Below are 24,335 nucleotides of genomic sequence, written 5' to 3'. Positions count from 1 at the left end.
TTTGTACTGGGAGTCTGCGAAAGTTGAAGGATTCAGGAGGATAGTAGCAACCCCTCAACCCCAGTCCCTTGTGGAGGTTGATGGAAGACCGCATAACCAGGTATAGGGTGCTTTTCTCTCACTTATGTTCTGCCCATTTTTATCTGAGGCCACAGATTGAGTTTCTGGATTTGGTTATCCAGGTGCATCTGTCCTTTCTTTGAACAAGGCCATGGTCAGGTGGGTATGGCAGAACAAGCTGTAGCTGAATCCAGACAAGACAGAGATGATGCTGGTCAGAAAGGATGATATGGTCTTTATGGTCTACGGCCCGTATATCTAAAGGACCATCCCCTCCCATATAACCCCATGTGCCAAATGAGGTCTTCAGGCTACCACATTAGGGCTGTTCCCCCTAGCCCACCTAGCATAAAACAGAGCTTGTACCTTCTCCATGGTCATTTCACTGAGGAACCAATTCCAGGAGGAGGTGATTGCAGCACCGTCTTTTAATGGGGTATAATCTGCAGGTATCTGTTGGTGGGTTTATTTTGTTGCTCTTAAATTTTAATGTTTTTGACTGTGACTTGTAAGCTACTTTGAGCCACAAGGAAAGGAAATCAATACTTTAAAACAAATATTGTCTCTTCAGCACCATTTGGGGCGGTTGCAAGATTAAGGCCAGCCAACACTCAACTTTGGCAAATGTAAGATATCTTGCAGCATAAAATCACAGAGAAGCTGTGCTAGATCATCCCCATCCTGGCTATAGAGAGTCCTACATCGACAGAGGCAATAACATCCAACTGCTGGGATCACAGCCTTGGGATGTCATGAGTCACGGTCAGTGGGGCAGTCCTAAAGAGGCAACATTAGTGAGTAGTATCCTTCTGAGTCACTGCTTTTGGACAAAGTCAGACAGTGTTCACAAAACCCTCCTTGCTTTTTGAGCTGTGAGCAGATACATTGTTAGCTGAATAAATGATTTTCTGGTGAAAGGTATCGGTTAGGAGAATCAATACAAGTGAGAACTGGGTTGTGAAGGACTACACTGAGCTCCCCTCATCCCCTCTTTTTAAAAGAAAATGTATGCATAGATAGTCTTTCTGGAGTATGTGATATTATGGAGACTGACAAAATTCTCTTTGACATTTCAAGTTGTGATGGACTTACATCATTTTATTAAGAGTGCTTTATAATTTTATTTCCATATTTTGATAGCAATTTTTTTCTTTTATGCATCTTGGGCAACATGTTAGATATTGGGGAGAGGAGCCCCCAACACCCGTAATTTAATATCTACTTTGCAAATATGCTTGGCTTGAAAGCCAGGTATTTGACTCCACTGTTGTTTTGTGAGACGGCAGGTTCTTTCCTTTTTCTCATAATAGGATGATATCAACAAAGAAAACTCTATCATTGGACATTTTTATTTATTTCCAAGATGGTATTACTGCCTTTCAATATGTATCAAAAAACAGATAATAAAATTTAAAACAATACTTGATGAAACAGCATGTAAGAGGCTCAACATGAAAGCCCATAGAATAGGAGGTCATAAAAGGGCTTTCCAAAATTACAGGTCTGCGGTGCAAAAAAGGTACTGTGGTTTATGGAGGTAAAAGTAATCTCCACTAAAGACAGAATTTTGGGCTGGTCCCTGTTAGTGTTAAGTGTATGTTGCTGGATTGGATTTAAAAACGTCTGAACTGTTAGGGACTTGAATCTTTAATTCTTAACTACAAGAATGTGAAATGGTTATTTTTTAGGTATTCCTAGTTGTTGATAAATGGCACAAGTACAATACTGAGAAAATGAAAAGTGAACTAATGACATTGGAAGCCTATGGTGGGACAATATTTCACATAAATGTTTTTGCTAATAGCTAAATAATAGCTAAACAACATAATTTTAACAAATAAAAACTATATCCCTTCAAATATTTTTCCCCTCTCACGATGGGCTTATCTTAAACATACGTTGGAATACAGATATACAGCTGCAGGGAAACCAACTGCGCAAGTAGATTAATGTCAAGAGATAAAAACAGGGAAGTAGTTGTCTGCCAATAGATAATTTGGAAAGAAAATTCATGTGCTTGCAAATCTGAACACTGAATCTGAATAGCTTGCAATTTAAAAAAAAAACAATATATGTGAATAGATCAAAATTAAGAAGCAAAACATCTGGATTTTTTTCAAATGCAAAGATTAAATGATGTTTCTTTTTGGTTTTAACAAATGAGAATACTTCCCCTTGTATTTGAAATTAATTGTATAGATACTAAGTAGTATTATCATTATCAGAAGATAAAAAATAAACAATTTAATTCTTGCCTTTGAGTACTCTGCTGTCTGCAGCACTTCATGTAAATTGTCTTGGTATAATCGTTATTACAACCCTGTAGGTTAACTCTACTATTGCCATATTACAGGGGGAGAACTGACAGTGTGAAGAAGCTCCAGGACACTGGTGGAGGAAGTTAAGGAGGAGCCGGGGTGCGCATATGAAAGACAGAGCAACACATCAGTTGACAGGGCCCACCCATGCTTAGCGCAGGCCCACAGCCACCTCACCTCACTCTCCATCTTCGCCTGCAGCCTCTGCGATGGGGGTGGCTGCCCCACTGTTGACCTCTTGGGCTTCCCGCTGTGGTATGGACAGCAGGGATGCAGCCTGCTGAGAGCCCCACAAAGGGATCGACCAGGGTGGCTGATGGGCCCACAATGGCAGTGACATCCTCTTCACTCAGGTCTGCAATCCCTAAGCTTCCATGTGGCTTGGTCCCCTTGCCAACCTCAGGACCTGATGGCCTGGCACTAGCCTCCTGCTGAGCAAGTTGTCTGCAGATGAAATGGCAAGAGTGCATGGATGGCGGGGGTTGGCCCCTGCTGCGTCCCAAGGTGCACTGTGGCCACACGACCATACTCTCACCAGACAGGACCTTGACAGACAGGTGGGATCACTGTGTGCAGCATGGCCTTGGCAGACCCTCTTTCACAGTCCACTCATGCAGGATGCCCTGAGCCATGAGGGCATGCACCAGCTGGTGAGCTGGCAGGGCCAAGCACCTTGAAAACCACCAAACCATGGAATGCAACTCTGCTCCCCGCCAGCCACAGAATGAATGCAGAATAGAAGCAGGTCAGCTCTGGGGCATGGCCGTAGATGGTGAGCCTCTTTCATGCAAACTCCAAATTGGGGGGCAGCTCTGGGACTCCTTGGCTGCAGCCTGACCATGTCCTCTTTCCTTCCCCACAGGGACATCACTCATGACTGTTCTGGCAGTACAGCACCACATGGACTGGCTGGACCAGGTGGCAACCATCCTGCAGTGCCCGGAGAAGGATATGGACAGCATATGGACACTCCAGTGGGACATGGAGCACCATCTGTGTAGCCTACCAGCAATCACTATGGACATGGAAGACATCCAGGAGCACTTGCAGCAGCTTGCCGAGACCTTGGGCCGGCTGTTGGACTTTCTGGTGGCACCACCAGGTGAAGGGCATCATGGGGGTTTGTAGCCAACACACATGCAACATTGGGGAGTAACTGGGCAGCCTGGCCCATTCTCCTCAGGTCTCTTCCCCGCCCTGTGTGGTTTGGGGGCTGTGCAAAGTCTATTGTTGCTGGTTTCATTATTATGTATTCATATTAAATTTTATTGCTGATATGCGCCTGGCCACTGCTTCAACTCTGTGGTAGCATAGCCCACTCCTCCCTTGGTTGTACATCTTGCCCACATCTGGGGCTTAGCACCAGTTGGGGGGGGGCAGGCCCACATAGCAAGGCTTGTGAAATGGGCAGGCCTGGAGGAGCTGCACTTGTCTAGCTATTGCTATGGACAGCTCCGGAGTCCAGCTGGTGGGTGGGGAATGGATGGACCACTGCGGGGGAGGGGGGTCCTGCTTACAGAAGGGAGAAGAACAACACTAGTGCAGATATGGAGATGTGCAGCAAGCAATGAACCCCCCCACTGGGTCCCGTACCATGGGGAATCCACCTTTGCAACTTGAGATGGGCCTATGTCTTTGGAAGGCAGGGGAATGTGGGCCTGTGGAAGACACCTTCCTGACTGGACATCTTCCAGGTGGTAGGTGGTCTTGCTATCGGGGTTATGGTTCTACTTGTGGAGGTGCCCTGGCCTACTGGGGTCTCTGGGGGGGGCAGACACAGTAATTTCCTTAGTGGGTACGTGGGTATATATGATTGTAGTTGACTGGATGGGCTGCCCCAGGCTCTGTTGAAGCTGGCCTCGGCAGTGGGTGGATCTTGGGGTGGTGCCTGCAGGGTAGTGGTAGCCGAAGGTGGCCAAATGCTGTGCCACCAACTGCCCAGGGCCACCTGCTGTGGCTCCCCAGGTGTGGTCACGGTTGCTTGCTGGGAAAGGGACTCTGCCAAAGGGGAGAGAGGGGGGGGCATTGGTTTTGTCTGAAGTTTTGGAGGCATTCCGAAATAACATTGCATATTTGGTGGGTGGTAGAGGATTATAGATCAAGAATCACTTGTTTCAGACCAATCTAAATTTGTAGGTAATTCATATTTTCTTTACCTGACTCATACATTTCTGTGAAGACAGACCATATGCCCTGGGATTCATCTTAATTGTTCAGTTTAATAAGCGTTGTGGGCTATAAACATCTTCCCCACATCTTTTGTTATTGCCAGCAATAATAGAAAAAGCATGATTGTTTAGAAAAACTTTTTTTCCTAATATAGAAATAAGGGTGGGAATTATTGCTGCACTGAACAAAAGAGTACAATACCTCGCTTCCCCCAGAAAAGAGACACTTTAAGACCGGATTCAGCAATTACGCCATCAGTGCAATTATTTCTTAGCATGTGATGTTGTTCTGCATAGGCAGCCTATGCCAGTACACCAGGAAGCAGCAGCCCTGCATCACTTCTGACAGCCACCAGCACCAGATGCAAAAAAGTGGTATGACACAATGGTGCTGGATGGAGAAGGGGCAGAACAGGAAATGAGAAACGCCCACCCCACTTTGAAAGCTCAGGGTGTGTAACAAAATGAATGAAGCAGATACATTACCGAAGGTGCTTCAGTCCACAAGGAGTCAACACAAGTCATGTGCAGAAGGATCCGACTTGCTTCAGCACGTCATGTGTAGTCACGGCTACACAGACCTTCACTGGCAAGGATATTTCGAAACACAACTATGGACAAAAATGGGCAAAACAAGGCTGGCTAAGAAGTTGGGATATCTGACTCACAAAGTCCTCTAAAGCTGTAAAATTATAAAATGAGAAGCATTCCTCCAAATACCATCTGCCTAACTAAATGCCAGTCAGATACGTTACAGAAACAACATCGCTATAGGAAAAAGAGTGAGCCACTGAAGTCTACTTATCAGATGACCTCTAATTTTCAAGGTAATTATGCCATTATATGTACTAGTAACTAGATATTCTTTATTGCTGAATCTTTAATTTAGCACCTAGAAGTGTGCTGCTAACAAGAAGTGAAGAATAAACAAAACATGCTACCTTTGATTCTATTTTTAAAGCAACACCATGTAACTTTTAGGAAAATTGGGCTACATTTCATGCTTTTTTGGCATGTGACTATGGATGTCTGTGTGCATTATTGGGATGTGATTATGATGTGAAATTACAACAGATATTAGGAAAGATTGATAAGGCTATTAACAGCTGTTTCAGAGTGGATCTAGATCTTCTAATGACAGCTCTCGCTACAAAATAGGCACAGTAATTTATTTCTATGCTTGTTTTAAAATAAATTATTTAGAAGTAATGTAGCTGTTGAGGATGGCAGGTACAAACCTGCTGCCCCATTCTAAAATTCCACTTTTGCTTTTTCCAAAAAAGTATCTTGTCTTTCAGTTTATATTTGGTAGCTCTTTCAAAAGATGAAGTTTACAGTCGTTGGTTATATCCACTACATTGACAGAACTCTAGTTTTTGTGCCAGAATTCAGAATAGTTGTTGAGCACTTATGATATAGATATAATTCACGATGTTAACAGTCTGTGCAGTGCTGTGTTTTATTGGCTATATTGATTGACCCATGTGGCTTTGCCCAACCTTAAGTTTCGTGATATGTACCTATAGACTCCTGTGATCTTATTTATGGGAATCACAGCCAAAGATGGTTTCAGAATCAATAGCAGCTCCAGAAGCGGTGGTAGGGTGCGATTATGCCCTGACGTCCTCCACATTCTACCATCACCCTAACAGCTGATAAAACAGGGTCATCACATATGATTTCAGCAGAAACCAAACCCGTTAAAAGTGGCCCAACTCCAGAAGTGACAGGAATTTGTTAGGGGCCAGTATTAAACGTGGCAACTCCCCCCTTCTGCTTCTCCCTTTCTCGGCTTCATCCTCAGGATAAGCCGCGAGGAAGTGGCTGGAGCAGAGTCATCCTACCATCTTCATAACTGAGTGGGAATTTGAACCCACCTCTCCTAGCCCTACACAAGAAGGAGGAGGAGTTGGTTTTTATATGCCGACTTTCTTTACCACTTAAGGGAGACTCAAACCGGTTCACAGTCACCTTCCCTTCACCCTGTGAGCTAGGTGGGGCTGAGAGAGCTGTGACTAGCCCGAGGTCACCCAGCTGGCTTCGTGTGGAGGAGCGGGGAAACAAATCCGGTTCGCTAGATCAGCCTCCGCCGCTCATGGGGAGGAGGAGTGGGGGATCAAACCGGGTTCTCCAGATCAGACTCCGGCCATTTATGCACGGGGAGGCTTTGCCTTGGATTCGCCGCTCAACAGATGTCCCCATTTGAATTTTCAAAACTCGAAAATAAGACCACCACCCCTCCCCATGCAGTTTTGAAAATTCAGATGGGGAAAATGTGCATCTAGAGAGCGGCGAATGTCAAAGATAGGACATTTTGGAGGACTTTATCCTCCTTTAATCCCTGTTTCAACCAGGATTTAGCCAAGATCGAACGCATGCGTTTTGCCTAATGTGCGTTCGATCCTGGCTATAACAGGGATTAAAGGAGGATAAAGCGACCATGCGTTTTCGCCCTTTCATTCATAGTAGAAAAGAGCAAGAGTCCAGTAGCACCTTAAAGACTAACAAAAATATTTTCTGGCAGGGTATATTTTGGTTAGTCTTTAAGGTGCTACTGGACTCTTGCTCTTTTCTACTACTGCAGACAGACTAACACGGCTACCCACTGGGAATTATTTTCATTCATAGTGTAGCGGTAAACGGGTTCGTGGGGGAAATAGAGACCTGAACCGTTATTTCAAGAAAACAGGTTATTCTGGCAGCTGCGACCCAGAGACCCTAATGGGCAGAAATCTCTGAGTCCCGATCATACTGAGGAAGGGGTATTTATCCAAATTCAAGATATGACAGCCATCAACATTCAGGGCATATCTGATTGTAATACAGACAGAGAGGCGGCAGTATAGTAACAGTTTCACCCAGTTCTTGTGATGGTTCACTGTAACCCTCCGTGACTCTTGCCCCAATTCCTAGCACGCAGACACACAGAGATGCCCTGCCCAGCAACAAGCTATACCCTGGCTGTCCTAATACATCTCAATACATTTACAGAAAGGAAGAGATTATTACAAATTGCAAAATCAGTGGATCTTCCATAGTCAGGGGAAGTCTACCTTGCTCTCTCGATAGGGATCGCCATGAGTCACTCACTCACTCACTCTCACAAATTACAAAATCAGTGGATCTTCCATAGTCAGGGGAAGTCTACCTTGCTGTCTCAATAGAGGTCGCCATGAGTCAGTCACTCACTCACTCTCACAAATTGCAAAATTAGTGGATCTTCCATAGTCAGCTGAAGTCTACCTTGCTGTCTCAATAGAGGTCGCCATGAGTCACTCACTCACTCACTCTCACAAATTGCAAAATCAGTGGATCTTCCATAGTCAGGGGAAGTCTACCTTGCTGTCTCAATAGGGGTCGGTCACCATGAGTCACTCACTCACTCTCACAAATTGCAAAATCAGTGGATCTTCCATAGTCAGGGGAAGTCTACCTTGCTGTCTCAATAGGGGTCGCCATGAGTCACTCTCTCACACACTCTCACACACAGAGCGGCGAATCCAAGGCAAAACCTCCCCGTGCACAAACCCACCGCTCCAAACCACCGACGCCAGCAGATCCCTGATTGACGGCTGAACCCAGGGACCGGGCAGCCCGGCCCCGCCCACGTCCCCAGGGAAGCCGCCGCGCGCCCCTCCCCCTCCCCCTCGCCCAACGGACACCCTCGTCACGTGAGCCGTCCCATTCACGCACACGCGCGCTCCGCCCGGCCGCCGAGCTCCCGTCAGGGGCCCAGAGCCTCGGCAGGGCCCAGGCGGCGGCGGCAGTAGCGGTGGTGACGGCGGCCGGCCGGCCGGTCGGGTCCAGGCGAGGCGCCGAGGGCCGGCCCTCCCGCCCAGGGCTGCTGCTGCTGCTGCCGCCGCTCCTCCTCCTGGCTCCGTCTCCTCGGCGGCGCCCTCAGCCTCTCCCGAGCGCGGGAGGCGGGGCTCGGGGCGGAGAAGCCGCTTCCTGCTCCGCTGCGCGAGGACAGGGAAGAGCCCGACGCGGAGGCGGAAAGGCGCCGCCATGGCCTCGCTCTTTAAGAAGAAAACGGTGGACGGTGAGTGGGGGGACGGCTCCTTAGGGGAGGTTAGTTTGGGGTGGGGGGTCTGTTCGTAGTCCCCTCTGGAGACGGAGCCTGCTCCTCCGCGGGCGGGTCGGCGCTGCTCCAATGACGCGTCCCCCCCCCCGTCGCCCAGCCTTCCGGGAAGGTCTGAGGCTAACTTATATCTGCTCCGGGGGTGGGGTGGGGGGGTCTGTCTCACGGACACGTGAAGCTGCCTTGTCCCCAATCAGACCCTTTGGTCCATCAAAGCCAGTCTCGTCTACTCAGGCCGGCAGCGGCTCTCCAGGGTCTCAGGCAGGGGGCTTTCCCATCGCCTGCTTGCCTGGTCCCTTGAACTGGAGGCCCCGGGGATTGAACCTGGGACCTTCTGCGCGCCAACCAGAGGCTCTACCACTGAGCCACAGCCCCTCTCCAAGGCTCTCAGGCTGAGGTCTTTCCCATCACCTGCTTGCCTAGTCCCTTTAACTGGAGGCATTGAACCTGGGACCTTCTGCGTGCCAAGCAGATGCTCTACCACTGAGCCACTGCCCCTCCCCTAAAGGCGAATGTTTTCATCCATTTGTAATCTAGCTTTGCGAAGGAGACAATTGAACGCATGAAGCTGCCTTATACTGAATCAGACCCTGGGTCCATCAAAGCCAGTATTGTCTACTCAAACCGGCAGCGGCTCTCCAGGGTCCCAGGCAGGGGTCTTTCACATCACCTACCTATCTAGTCCCTTGAACTGGAGATGCCGGTGATTGAACCTGAGACCTTCTGCATGGCGAGCAGATGCTCTACCACTGAGCCACGGCCCCTCATCACAGATTAAAGGGTTTGGACGGATGGCTTCCATTCCATGGCTCGGTTTCCCCTACATATCTTCGGTTTCCCATTGCTACCTTTCAGCCCCCCCTCCCTGCCCCATTTTTCCGAGTTCCCCTCGGTTTCTCGCCCTTTCTCACAAGTTCACAGGCAGTCTGCCTCGACCTCCTCCTTCAATGGGCCATAAGTCAGGTGTATGTGTGCTTTGAACTCGGTATTGGTTAAGGTGGCTGTTTGTGCCAGAAAGGAAGAGAAGAAAATGAGCATGACTCATCCTTCGGGGTGTGTGATAGGCAGAACACTGTCACACACATGCAAAAGCACCTTAAGGAACTGAGACACTATGACATTGGTATACTTGGGGGTTATAACTGGAGCTAGTTCACTGTTTTAAGAGTATGTCAGAGTTCTTAAGAATTGGTTTGTCTCAGTTGTTTTAAGAAGCGGTTAGAAAGGATTTAAAAAACCATTTCCGAAGTTTAACAATACATACCAAGGAAACACGGTGCTTTGTTCACTAAAGCATGAACTTTCTTTCCTATTTGGAGCAGCTGGGCTGCTCAGCATTAGCATTGGGATCTGGTTCCTAGATTTAACAGAAGCTCTTAGTGTTCTGTTCTAAATGATGTTCTTTATTTCTTTTACTGCACATTTACTGGTATAAAATGTTTATTGTTTTCTTGGGGGAGATCCTGTGTGTGTGTGGGGGGGGGACTTGCATTTTCATCTACAACAGATTTTTAAAGGAACAGTCACAGGCAAAACTTTGTGTTGTGATTCATTTGAAGATTTTCTTCTGTTTGGAGGGATTTGTTTGGTTATATTCCTTTGAAGTATAAAGAACTAAATCACACTAATAATACTTCTTTTTGGTGATTTTTGTTTCAGAGAAAATTTTTCTTTATGAATTGTACAGAATCTGTACTATTTATCCCTTGCCTCTTTTAAAAAATATTGTTGGTTATGTAATATATTCTAATAGATCATGGAGGGAAAAAACATATATCCCATTCACTAATTTCTTTGCACCACAGGATTTTTAAGTACACCCCTCCTCCATTTATTGGCTGGAGAAGAATGTGAACGCAGAATTGTAATGGCAATGCTGGTTTGCTCGACTTTCCTCTAATATACATCTGCAGTGTTAAGTATCTTGCTGTGTTTCTCCTGAACTAGGCAACAGGGTGAATATAGACCAGTTTACCATACAGAAAGATTTTCAATCAGGTTGCTGTTTGTTAATCTGTACACAATCTGTTAAACTGTACACAACAGTAATCTTTTCTTTTCTGAGACGCATTCTCCTGTATGGTGAATTTTGGGATCTTTACAAAGCAGTAAGTCATTTATGTATTACATGTATTATGTAGTTATGTATTAGTAAATCACAAGCCAGTGCCCAGGAGGAATCACCTGGCATAGGAATGAGGAATAAATGATTGTGAAACCTTTTGCCAAATCCAAATATTTCTGTACACCATACTATTCTTTTTTTCTCCCTTCCATCATTCTTTTATTGTGTGCCTCCTAAAACCTCAGTTCTTATCAGGATGTTTGGGGAGGAGGGTTGTTCTGTACAAAGACATGTTTTTCTGTATCCTAGGGAATCCCCTGAATGTCTGGAAGACCCTGCCTTATTTGTGGCTGGCCTGGTTTTTCTTTCATAATTGATATGTTACACCCACTTTACTATTGGATGTATAGTAGTAGTAATTGGGATAGCTGTTGGCATTGAGTGGTGAATATATTTCTTCCAACAGCTTAATATGTTTTCTGTGTGAGCTGTTGATATTTATCCGTTCTTTACCATTTTATCACATTGCATGGTTAGTATGTATGTGCATTCTAATAAGACACTAAAAATGTTGCAAGTTATAATAAAAATTAGTGACCGTTTAATGAGTTATTTTGTTATAGAAATCTTGCATGTTTATGCTTTTTGTGTTATCAAAAAGTGGATATATAGGACTGATAAGAATAGCTTCTGCATAAATGGGCACAAGGTTGTGATTGACAGCTTTGCAACTGTGCCTTGATATTTATTATGCCAGAATATCTGTGGCATGACAGCACAAAGCTCACTGTGTGACCTTGGGCCATTCATTGTCTCCCTAACCTACCTAACAAGGTTGTTATGAGGAAAAAAGAGGATAAAATGTAGGATAAGATGTTATGGAGGAGGATAAGATGGGTGGGTGCTGTTCTGAGTTCCTTGGAGGAAGAGTGGGCTAAAAATGTAATACATAAATATAGATAGATTTTCAGTAGGCAAATTCCCTACTTCACCCCTTCCCTCTGCTTCTCTGAGAATTGTCCAAACTTGAATGAGTACAAGTGACTTAATTTAGTTCTAGCCTTCAATGGTAGCATCAACCCCAAGAAGAATATTAATTATGGCAGTAGATATAATTTAGTTAAAACAAGCAGGAAGCCCAAAAGGACTAGTGGGGGGCACATTATTTTCTCTTGCATCCCCTTCTCCACACTACTTTCTCTTCCCCCCTCCTGGCAGCCCCCATAACTTCACCTTTCTCTGCTTCCTTCTCTCCTTCCCATTCACCAGAAAACGTAACTTGTATCTGCTCCCATCTTCAGCTATATTTATTATTAATTTACTTCATTTATATCCTTCTTTCTCTACAGTGGGGATCCAGCACAGCTTACATCATGCTCCTCTCCTCCATTTTATCCTCACAACAACCCTGAGGATGAGAAATTGGCTCAAGGCCAACCAGTGAGTTTCTGTGGCATAGCAGGGTCTCCCATAACTTAGTTTGAAATTCAAACTACAGTTGCATTGACTTTAGTTTGAATATCATTTACCTGGGCTGAATAAAGACCTTGCATTCATGGCTCATTACCAATGCTGATTTCTCCACACCCATCTCTCCCCTGGACATCACAGACTCTTCTGCATACCACACCTAATCCCATCACGCCTGCTATTCCTCACCACTGCACAATAGCTGTGGAGAATCTATATATTTCTCAAGTATGGGCAGATCTGCAGGTACATAAATCCATGGATCTGGCCCACACTGAGAAAAAGGAGATTTTCCCCCAAACTCGGGGGAATCCCCAGGTTTGCAGAAAAAATCTGAAAGCTAAAAAATTACATGGGGGTAAATTCCTCCTCAAACAAAATTGTCTGTGCATACATGACAATGCACCTATCTCTGTTGGAGTCTCAGTGGTGACGGTGGGGGGGGAGCCTCAGCGCGGATGACGGTGGAGGGGGGGAATGTCATCGGGAGAGGCTGGAAAATGTGATGGACTTGCCAGCATCAATGTCGAGGAGGCAGAAGCCTCACGAGCCATGCCAGTGGAAGCTGTGAGGGTGGAGGTGCTTTAGGAGACACAGTGGGCCTGGCAGTGAAGGCCCTGAGTTTTGCTGGGCTTGCTGACCTTAATGTCAGTGGGGAGGTTGAGGGGCGTGGTGGCCTATGGCAGAGGCTGGGAGCCCCACCAGGCTCATGGCAATGGCTCCAACAGTGGAGTGGGTTGGAAACCACAATACTCGTGGGGGGATCTCTTCCATCTCTTAGCTGGTACTGACCGGGGGTGGGGGGCAGAATTCTTGAGTATCATGGGTCCCCACTTATGGCTTTAAAAAGAAAATTAAAAAGAGCCCAAACAGACCAGAACACTGCTATATTATGGGAGGAAGGGTTCCTGCCTCTTAACCCCAAGCCATGTGGAAACAGTACTGGGTGGGGGGAGTTACTTCAAGGGCTAGATTGGAGTGATTTTGCATATGCTTGTACTGAAAAGCATATTGGATCAGGTTACTCGTATTATACATGAAAGCATTTTTACTTGGAGGTAGGTTTTGCTGAACTTAATGCGTTAGGAATGTAGTGTCATGCTAAGTATCTTTCTGCTGGTTTCAGTGGTTTGTGAATTCCATTGTTGTTCTTCTCATAACTTTGCTGCTGATTAACGTTGTTCTAATTTGAGTGCCCAGACCAGGTAATGAAACATTCATGAAGTTTTTCTCAGGGCAGCTAACTGACTTTAAAGCATTTATAGATAACAGATAGGGACCTGTGAAACTCGCGCACGGGGGCGGGGAATCCCATCTCACCGCCATTGCCAATGACAATGATCACAGGCCCAGAGGGGCTCCCAGCCTTTGCTGCTGAGCCCACTGCAGCTTCCCTTCCTCTGGCTTCCTTCTACCCCCCCCCCCATCGCTGCCGCCAATGATCCCAGGCCCAGCCTCTGTTGCTGAGTCCGCTGTGGCCTCCCCCCCACCCCACAATCACCTCCAACAATCCTAGACCCAGAGAGGCTGCCTGCATCCTCCTCACTTCAACAGTATATTTTTTTTAATTGGGGGTATTTAACCCCCCTGTTGTTGTTTTTTAATTTGAGGTTTTTCTGCAGACCTATGGGGTCCCCCAAGTGTGCAGAAACATCTGTTTGGGGTGAGTGTGCCCCCTATGTGGGGATTTAAGTATCTGCAGGCAGGGGGCACACCTTGCAATTAGATGTATAGATTAGAGGGCTTTTTCCTCCTCTCTCTTATTTAAATACCTCCTGCTTAAACCTTTCCGTAGCACCTCTTACGTCTCTGAAATAATTTTATTCTGGCTTTACTTGGAACTGTCTAGATTTATGAATCTTTGAAGAAAGATTAATATAAGCATTAAAATAAATCTCTGGCAACAGTTCATGTCTTATTCATTTTTCCAGTCTAGATTGTGAAAAGCAGCAGCATCCTATTTATTATGGCTACTCTGTTCCTCCAGATTGTGAAGCCAAGATGGAAACTTACTTTTGGAAATGTTTCATTTTGAAAAGAAATGGGATTTTTAATAGACTAAGATTTCTCTGTATAAGCTTGAGGGGGGATGTCTTCTGAAAAACCCAAATACATTATTTTGGCCATCTTGTGTGCCGCTTTGAAATGACCCCAGGCGTCAAAACACAAACCGTACTTCTTGATTATGAAGGAATAGATAAATCTTGTCAATCTTTGCCTGTCCATCCTGTAATTTAAAAACTTTGTTGCCATTCAGAAGCCATAGTGTCATCTGTAGCACAGGAAAATGTTGTTTGCTTCTCTTGGAGTAGAATGTAAGATTCCATCCTGAAAAGATGTGCTATTTCTGATATTTTTTAAAGGTATCCTTTCAAATGACGCATTACAAGTATTTTCAATGGAGGAAACATGACTGCCCAATTTAAAACTTACAAAACTAACTTTATATGGATGACTTTCCAATTACATCTCCAAATTTGTTTAGAAATGTTGCTGGCAACCTCAGATCTGCTGTTACAAGTAGGCCACTGAAAACATCAGTATTGAAATGTCGTAGTGAGTTATATTTTGTTAATGCAATTTGCTTATGTATGCATTAGATGCACATTCTTCCAGTCTCCTGTTTGACAGTGGCAAGCTACTGCTGAAAGTGCAGCTAATGTTTTGGGGCAGGAAAGGTTGGCAGTAGACCAGTTTTTTCTTCCCATGCCTCACTGAAAGTTTTTTGGCATGTCATCAAAATGGGGTGTATGTATTACCCCAAAGGCTTGTGGTTTAGAGAGCAACCGTTCTGCAATAAAATGACAGGAAAATCAATAATGTTTTGAACTAAGTTTTGGCATGCCCTCTTCAGAGAAATACTATCTCAACAGAACTGTAATACCTTGTTTTGTCGAGGCAGTATTGGTTGTAAATTTATTTTGTCTGCTTAGTGATAGTAATATTGTTATACTTTCCTGACTCCCAATGATCTGATTTTGGGGATAGATGGTAATGGAAATGTGTTCCTGTAAGATGGGGGGGGGGGGGGCAGACAGCAGATGTATGTATTTTTGTGAGTTAGTAGGACAAGCTGTGCTTGAGTAGTTACGAGAAAATATAAATAGTTCAAATAATAACCAGAAATATGATTTTAGTTGTATAGGTCTGTAAAAAAAAATCATACCATATATGAATGCCTGTGTGTGTGCTGACATAGTAGTTTATATCTGAAGAGTAAACAATATGTATTCTCACATCTTCAAATGTTAATCAGAAGCATAGTTGCCACCCTTGCCCACTTTGTGCAGAATGTTCTTTTTAAGGAACATTATAGTGCTTACTCCATTCGTGGTATCTGAACATAACTAGGATTAATGAACAAGAGTGCTGAAATTTGACCAGAGAGACCTCTTTCTCTGTCTCCCTGGCATAGATCACAGGGAGGTTTGTAAAGATAAAACAGGGAGGAGGATGGGCAACAACCTGACTGTGAGCCCCTCAGAGGAAGGGTGAGATGAAAATGCTTAGATGTATGGTAAATCAAAGTTGATTGTCCCCCGTCTGTATGATTCTTAATCCTAATGTATTCCTTGTAGTGGCTGAGAGATCTCTTGTTTTCAAGACCCAGATGTATACGATCAGTCTTCGATGATTGTTTATTAGGGATGCTGTGATGATCCTTGGCAGGGCTTCTGCATCTTCAAAAGATGCATAGAAGAGAAAATGCCAGGAGATGTGGCTCCTGCTTTTAGTGTGGTAAAGCGATTGAGAAAGCTGCACCTGACAATTTTCTTTTTGTTTTATTTCTCTGTGTTTGTGTGTGTGTGTGTGTGTGTGTGTGTGTGTGTGTGTGTGTGTGTGTGTCAAAGTTATGTTCATTAACTCTAAGCTACCCTGCTCCACATAGACTGCTGCTGGATATCATTTGGAAAAATGACATATATTAGAGCATTTCCAACATACTATCGGGAGGTTTTTTCTTTTCTGGGTGCCCAAAACCGACATGCGAGTGTAGTTTTGTTTTTAACTAACTTTAACTAAAGTGGTATTATAATACATTGTGTGTTCTAGTGGAGTGCTAATGCTTTATTTGTTAATCTAATAGTTAAAGAGCACAATCCTGAAGGGGGGGGTAGGTCTGTGGCGGCTGGGACCAGCGGAGCCATGCTGCATCCTCAGAGGACTCCTGTCTACCGCAGAGAAAATTTTTTTTTTAAATTACAAAAGAAAAAAGGGGGAAATGCCCCATTGAAAACAGTGAGGCTGCACCACTAAAAAAAGGTGGTGCAGTCTCACCGCTGCTCAAGGAGGCGTTCCTGGGGCAAAAGGGCTGTGGAAGCTGCCTAAAGGCAGCTCAACCCCCGGGAATGCCCCTCCCCCATGCCGGTGCAGGCTTTCCCTTCTGGGAAAGTTCAGCCGGTATGGCCGCACTGGCAGCAGGGACTGGTGGCACCCGTGTGCTGGCATGTTTGCCTCTGTGCTGGCGTAGATGTCACCTTATTCTGTGATAAGGTGGCACTTACACCAGTGCGGGGTCATGCTGGCTCCAAAGGAGCTCTGCCCCTCCCTTCAGGAATGGGCTGCTTGTGTGGCTGGCTTCCACATAGCAATGATATTCCTTAGGAAGGGAAACATATTTTCATCTGACATGCTACATGTTTGCAGCACACTTCCTGTACCAATGATGCTAACTATCCATACGCTGTCTCACATTGCAGATATAATTAAAGAACAGAATAGAGAGTTGCGAGGTACACAGAGGGCCATAGTCCGAGATCGAGCAGCTTTGGAAAAACAGGAAAAGCAACTGGTAAGTAGGTCACAACATTTTAGTTCACCTTTCACAGTAGGCGGCCAAACTAGTTATGGTAAACATCTTGCCTGTTATCAGAACATAGTTTGCGGTCTGCCTGCTGACCTCTCTACCACTAGATTTTTGGAAACATTGGGCTGCATCTAAAAATTGTTTTCTGTGGCCTGCACAAGCCTGCTGGCATCTGAGGAAGGTTTGACCATTAGCAGAATGGAACCTTTTGGCTCCGCCTCCCCTCACACACACCACTGGAAAGCAAGCTTAGTTGTTTAACATCACTCGATCCCACAGTCACTGGCTGTGTTTGTGTTTTTCCCTTCTGTTGCTTTCTTTTCCAGTAATAAGTACATTAATAATGCTAAGGGAAACAAAGCATGTGCATGCTAAAAGTAATTTCTTTTTTAATAACTAGGAATTGGAAATAAAGAAAATGGCTAAAACTGGAAACAAAGAAGCCTGTAAGGTTCTAGCCAAACAGCTTGTGCAGCTGAGAAAACAGAAAACTCGAACTTATGCTGTTAGTTCAAAAGTTACATCCATGTCTACTCAAACGAAACTGATGAACTCCCAGATGAAGATGGCAGGAGCGATGTCAACAACAGCAAAGGTAATCCACCATATACCAGATGTAGTTCATATTCTGAACTGATGTTAATGTAAGATAACTATCTTGGCAACAATGGGTCACTATTTTTTGTAATTTACAGTGAATGCTGGTTTGAGGAAATTAAGCCCAGCTTATTTAGCCGACTAATACCTTGCCATGCAAAGAGAGAGTAATATGTATGTTTTCACAGCTTTATAAGTAAGGGTTTCAGGAGTGCTTGTACACACCTCAAGCATTTCCCTTTCTGACCTTAATCCCTCAGTGTCACTTTGTTTTGTAAACATAGGTCAGTGTTATATATGCATATGAACAATTAAGAGGGGGTATTTTTCTTGGGATTTAAAAAAGATCAAAATCAACAAATAGTACTATGTTGTCAGTTAAGCCCATGCCAACTATGATGCCTTGGACACATTTCCAAATTCATAGTATGATATTTTATATTTCTAGACAATGCAGGCTGTTAATAAAAAGATGGATCCACAAAAGACATTGCAAACAATGCAGAATTTCCAGAAGGAAAACATGAAAATGGAAATGACTGAAGAAATGAGTAAGTTAAAACTATTCACATTACACCCCAAAATATTCCGTTGTTCATTGTTGGATCACTAACCAAGTTGAGAATAGTTGGATTTTGCTGTTTGCATAACATCTTTCTTTAGTTTGATGTGTACCTGCAGCTTGCAACAACATTTTAGAATGCCCTCTGTCCCATGGGAACAATATGGGGGAGTATTTGGGGCTGCAGTCAGAAGGGATAAGTCAGAAAGTCATGCACCGCTGACGGAAATCCTTCCATTAGCATTAATTTTTGGCAATATATAAGCCCACAGTTTGTTCCTAGTCTGTGTGGCAAATATATGCTCCTGTTTGCCAGTTTGGATGCATGCTTTGCCGGACACCAGGATGTAACTAATGGTTTCCAGTGTTGGAGAAGGAGAGAGTACAGAACTCTAATATTCTTTGTTCATATAGCACCAGATCATCATCTTAGTTGCACCTGTCCCCTGTTGGAGTGCCAGTGGAGCCTTGAATACAAGAGTCCGTGAAAAGACTGTGCTGTAGATTTAAAGCTGCAATTGACCAAGTAGTAACAAAGACTCTCGCCTCAGAATGGGATGCTTTTCAGCATCAATATTCAGCATCATTAGTTTAAAACATCAGCTTTGTGGGATGAGGCAGTCTGTACATTCTGGTGTTGAAAGTGGATTTTTTTTCTGCTTCATAATCAACAAGCATAGGATTGCTTCGCAAGGGTTTAATGATACTTGCAACAATTAGTTTTAATTATTATAGCATAGATCTGTGCATGCTAGCTAGCCTCTGCCACAGCCCCACTTTCTCTTCATCTAGCATGCATGGAACTCATTCAAAGAATCCAAGCCAATATGCTGACCTTCTTCTTGTCTCTAAAGTGTAATGGCGTGTCATCTATTCATGAGGTGTAAATGCCAGTCTGCAAGCATGCCTTACCCTAATATGTAGTATAAGGAGATTTCCTGCAATGAAGACATGGGGGTGGGGACTAAATACAAGTGGGAGGTATATTATGGTTAGCTTGTCAAATCAGAATACACTGACTTTTATAAGTTAGCTTTTTAATACTTGAGCAAAAAAAAAAAAAAAGAGTGGCTCCTGATATTATGTTCTCTACAAACTAAATTCCTTGCTATCTATATAGGATAGAATAATTAGTCTGACTTCAGAAGTGAATAATGTTTCAGCCATAACAGGTCTCAAAGATGGACTAAAACTTTAGGAAAGCAAATACTAATGTAATAATTTGCAAAAATCTTATTTAGAAATCTAAATAGTATACAGGGATGGATGAGTCTTTGTAGAATGAGCCAGATCCATTTTTGTCTTCTCCTAACACCTGGAAAACATGACCATGCTTTCCCAAATCCTACAGGGGCTTCACAGTTCTTGTATCATTCCTTTTCACAATGACTTTGTCACCATTTTACCAATTTTGCAGTTTGGATCAGGGAATGAATGAGTCCTCATGATCAAGCAGAAGTCAGTTCCTACCAAAAGGAATGCTGACTTTCAGTGTTACATAATTATGAGCCCTTTAGAGGTATATTATGTTGTTGACATTGCTTTCTCTTTGAAGTGAATATATTGGCAGACAGGCAAACTAAGAACTAACTGCTACATGTGGGAAATACAAGTTGCAGAATAGGAACTCAACTTTTACTTCTATGGTACTAATTTGGGTCTTTCTGTTCCAAGTTAATGATACTTTGGATGACATTTTCAATGATTCTGAGGAAGAAGAAGAAAGCCAGGATATTGTGAATCAAGTCCTTGATGAAATTGGAATTGAAATCTCTGGAAAGGTATGAGGAAATTGCTTCTCAAGGATGTGGCGGGTGGAAGAAGGATGACCTCACTTTGCTCTGATAATTTTGAACACCTTTTGTAATACCTCTTCTATGCCTGCGTTCTGAGTGTTGTCTCAGTCACCAGATGTTGCCTTGCTTGCCTAAATGAAGCTTGTCATTTTTTCCCCTTTATAATAGATGGCCAAAGCTCCTTCTGCTGCCAGAGGCCTGCCATCTGCATCAACATCCCAAAGCGCAACCATTTCAGATGAAGAGATTGAGCGGCAGCTCAAAGCCCTGGGAGTAGATTAACCTGATGGTGATGTGCTGCCTGCCTTCTGCAGTTACTCCAGCGCAGGCATGCCTATGAACTTCCAACGCAGGTTTCAGTAAAAACCAAATTCCTCTTATCTCTGTTGCCTCAGCTATCACTGGTGATAACGAATTCTTGAGGCAGTTGGAGAAGCTAGCCGGAATCTATTGCAAGAGAACAATACAAAATGATCATCTACAAAGCAACTTGCATAATGCCGAAGTTGTTTACAGTAGAACCCAATTTGGTCAGGCATATGAGGACATCTGTTATGTGGGGTCTTAATTTGGATTGGTTGCATTTAGCCGTTTCTCCAAAAATGCCTTGTTTGACCAGCACTCATTTTCCCTCAGATGTGTAAACTTCCTGAACTTATTGCTAGCTGCTCCTCTGGAGGCAATGAAGGTAAATTAAGTATCTTGCAAGTAAAGGAAAAGGCCTCTTAGTGTAATATATTACTTTTTAACTGAGATGGTTTTTTCTTTCAATTGGGAGGTGGCATTTATTTTCTTCAGGTGAAGGATGTGTTTTAACTGTTTAGGGGGCCTTTTCATAAGCGCCTTTCTAGCACATTGTTGTTCATTCATCCTTGTTTGGCATGATACATGCATTTCTAATTATCCCAAGATCTGAGTACAATGCTTCTATCATGAGTGGAACCTTCCTGAAAACAAGGTTGTGTGCCATCAGTATTTTGGTGTAGCAGACTGTCTGTAAGGAAAGTACGAAACAAACTCCATTGTACTGTAACTTAGCTAACTTGAAGAAAATTGTGTGCCTTTGTGTACATAGCCCATATTTTTTTATTAAGCTTTGAATTGTGGAAAATAAATGTCAAAGCCATTCTCTCAACTTCTACAGCACTGAAAGAGTTACACAGACTCAACAGCAACTGCTGCAAAGTATGTAAATTTAATGCCTGGGGAAAACGCTTTTTGTTGAAATGGCATGTGTACATATTGCTATGCATCATTTTTTCTTTTAAAAAAGTGTTACCTTTGAAAAAAATATTTGATGGTCCAATGTAGTAAGTTTGTTTATGCTGAACAGATTTCTTGCACATTAACAGGAATGATTATATGTTTGTCTATTTAAAGTTATTGGATTTACTTGGAAGATTAAAATTACAAGTTAAAGTAAAACAGTGGATATCTTGACGTATTATAGGAAATGTAGGTCACTGAAACTCTATAGCAATATTTACACTGGGATGTGAAAAAGGAGGTTATCCTCCTTTTCGCTGCCTTGTGGAAATAATCCAGATTTTGGAAATGACCAAGAAAGCATCTGCTGATTGTCCTTGAAGAAAAGGACAAGAAAGCAACTACTGTGATTCTGGCCATATACTGCATCAAAGTAGAGCATCAGCCGCAATTTAGAGAGCCTAGAACTCCAGTTCTTGGCTGGATAAACAAAAGGTCGAAGCAAGCTGCATTACATATTTGGGTTTTACAATTTTACAGAATATGTGGCAATAAGGCTACCTGGGTGAATCTCTTTTTATGGACTTTATAAATATCAAATAAATAAAAGCTTTTAGCTCCTCCAATGCTGCTTCCATTTGCAAAAGTTCATGTTGTATTTTGCTGAACAATATACCCTACAACGGGTCCCCAACGTGGTGCCTGTGGGCACCATGGCACACTGTGGCACCTTTCCTGGTGCCCACCAAATGTTTTTAGAAAGAGGGTGGGACCAGGTGGGGCACTTGCCCAGCAGGGTTTCTGATTGGCCACTGGAGGACTGGTTGGCAGGGCAGATTAAAATAACATTGTTTCAGAGGCAGCTGCCAACACAATGTTGGTCTCGTTCTCACTCACTCCTTTTTCTTGATGTATTTATTAAATTACTTCTCCCCAGCACGTGGGCTTTCCCTGGGTGTGTGTGGCTCCCGCCTCTTATGGCAGCCATTTTGCGGTTTGCTCCACCTCTTGTGGCAGAAATTTTGTGGTTGTGCCTACCACCCTGTGTCAGAATTTCAAAGGTGCCACAGAGTCAAAAGGGTTGGTGATCCCTGCCCTACAAGCTTAAAATAACCAGCAACTAAAGGTAGGGGTTAAACTGGCTGCAGTATCTTTGTTCATTCACATTTTTATGCAAGTCTAGTGTTTCAACAAAAATATGAAACCAAGAATATGCCCCTGATGGATTCTATATTGAACTGACATATCAGGAACCAGTTAAACCTGATGGCCAATAAAGCTGTTCATCCATTGAACAATATTAAACTGACATTTAACATTGGCTCAGCTCTTGTCTGTATTGTAGGGGAGGAAATGAAGGTATATGTTAAACAAGGTAGTGGAGTGAGCCTGAAGCACGGTAAGCTGATGATCTTGAAAGAGGAGGAAATTAGTCAGCTGGACCATCTTCTCTGTTTAGGATTATTTAAAACCCAGTCATGTACAAAGATATCAGTCTTAGAGTTAAATGTACATTTACTGTCTAGTAAATAAGCATAGGATTGCAGCCTTATTAGGTCATTGTACCCCTCTCTTCTGTTGGATCTTAGAAAATAATTTTTACTTGTGAATGGTGTTCCCAACTCTTTTTGTTGTTGTTTTTCCAGACCTGCTGTTCCTCTTAATAACTGCTAACGAGTCAGACATTTTGCAGGTGCAAGAGTTTGCCATGTCATCATGCCCTTACGCAGCAAAGCATGGTTTCCTAAACGGACAGCTAAGCAGACACAGGAGCCCTGCTGTAAAAATTAACAGCAGAATCATGGCTTTTGTATGTAGTTGCCTTATTTCGTGCTCCTTGGGCTATATATGGTACCACAAACTAGAGCCCAATTCATATACGGTAAATCAGGCTTCTTAAACTGTTTCCACTCGTGACCCCTTTTCGCCCGAGAAAGTTTTACGTGACCTCAAGTATATAGGTATATAAAATAAGTATACAAATCAAACATTTACTGATAATAAATCATAAAGAAATTAATACTGTTGCCAAATTTTCCACGACCCCCACATTCAGTTACACGACCCCATATGGGCTTGCGACCGACAGTTTAAGAAGCTTTGATATAAATAATTCATTAAATAGTAGCTGCAAGTGTGGCTATTTGAAAATTTTGAAGCTAAATGAGATTAAAATAGCACAATAAAATAAGCAATACAGGTTTAATACAACTCTTCCCCCCGCAAAAAAATATGTATTTTAGGTTTGAACACTGTCAAATAACTTACACCAATGTCTACCATGTTTTCAAATGGCTAGTATATCACAAAAACACACATAGCAAAATAAATGTACAGCTTTCAGACAATATCTTCTTCCCCTGGTTTTTGGTGATGCTTTTTAAAGTGACCTTATCCACTCAACTGATCCAGTGAGTACAACTTTGGTGACAATGGCATTCTTCAGGCATAGTGACAAAGTGATTACTGTTACATGAACAAGTCAAGATTGGTCTGTGGCTTGCATGTTTCCTTCTCCCCTTATGTGTGGCCAGCTAATGAAATATTTCTACTTTTTGGGCAAAGCACAGTTTGCTGTTAAAACTGTCAAACCGTGGTTTGTTTTCTTTCTAAATCAGGATTATTGAGAGTGCTACTTTGCAGGGAAAATGCAAGTTGAAGTTTTCTGGTTTGGCTTTAATGGCAAAGAAAGACTTGCTGCAAAAGTGAAAATAGCATATTGCGTTGCAAGCAGTCCCCTTTTATTTACTTATTGTCCTCTGTCCCACTTGGTTTTTGTCAGTGCAGGTCCCATGATCCACAGTATAGGCTTTTGATGGTCAGAGGGGACCGTCCCCCTGTTCATTTTTTTACAAGAGGGGTGAGAAGAGGGATGACGGAGCTCTAGGATCCTTCAGCCTTGTTCACAGAATGACAAAGCATGAATTGCTGTTGTTCATGGAACCATACCAGTGTATTAAAAGTCCTAGTTTATGCCAAGCTCTTTCCTGTCTGCCATGACTAGCTTGTCAATGTGGGTCATCTGCTTACAGGCTCATTATTTTTATTTTATCAAGAAGGACTTGCTGATTTTTTAAGGCCTATGTATACTACATTGGGATCAGCCTTGCTTTTAGGTTGGGGTATCCAAACGAATACATGTGACTTCCCTAAGTGAACTGTTGTGGTAATTGTTCCTTTGATGCTGAAGTATAGCACAAAGTAGGTT

The 24,335-nt window shown here is 43.4% G+C and overlaps 1 protein-coding gene across 1 annotated transcript; it reads left to right on the top strand.

Moving 5' to 3' along the window:
- The first annotated feature begins 3,068 nt into the window (after positions 1-3,068).
- CHMP2B (charged multivesicular body protein 2B) lies at positions 3,069-20,402 on the top strand. The gene is given in 11 exon segments (XM_056858200.1): positions 3,069-3,150; positions 3,241-3,480; positions 8,129-8,255; positions 8,294-8,474; positions 8,476-8,534; positions 8,536-8,585; positions 16,860-16,951; positions 17,367-17,561; positions 18,012-18,114; positions 19,800-19,906; positions 20,090-20,402. Coding segments are annotated over 11 exon segments (1,350 nt in total). The 3' UTR covers positions 20,204-20,402.
- Positions 20,403-24,335: the final 3,933 nt, after the last annotated feature.

This window comes from Euleptes europaea, chromosome 12 (assembly GCF_029931775.1).
Source record: "Euleptes europaea isolate rEulEur1 chromosome 12, rEulEur1.hap1, whole genome shotgun sequence".
In the NCBI taxonomy this organism is placed as follows: domain Eukaryota; kingdom Metazoa; phylum Chordata; class Lepidosauria; order Squamata; family Sphaerodactylidae; genus Euleptes; species Euleptes europaea.
Note: the sequence above shows the minus strand (reverse complement) of the source record. Positions and strands in the feature narration are given on the sequence as shown.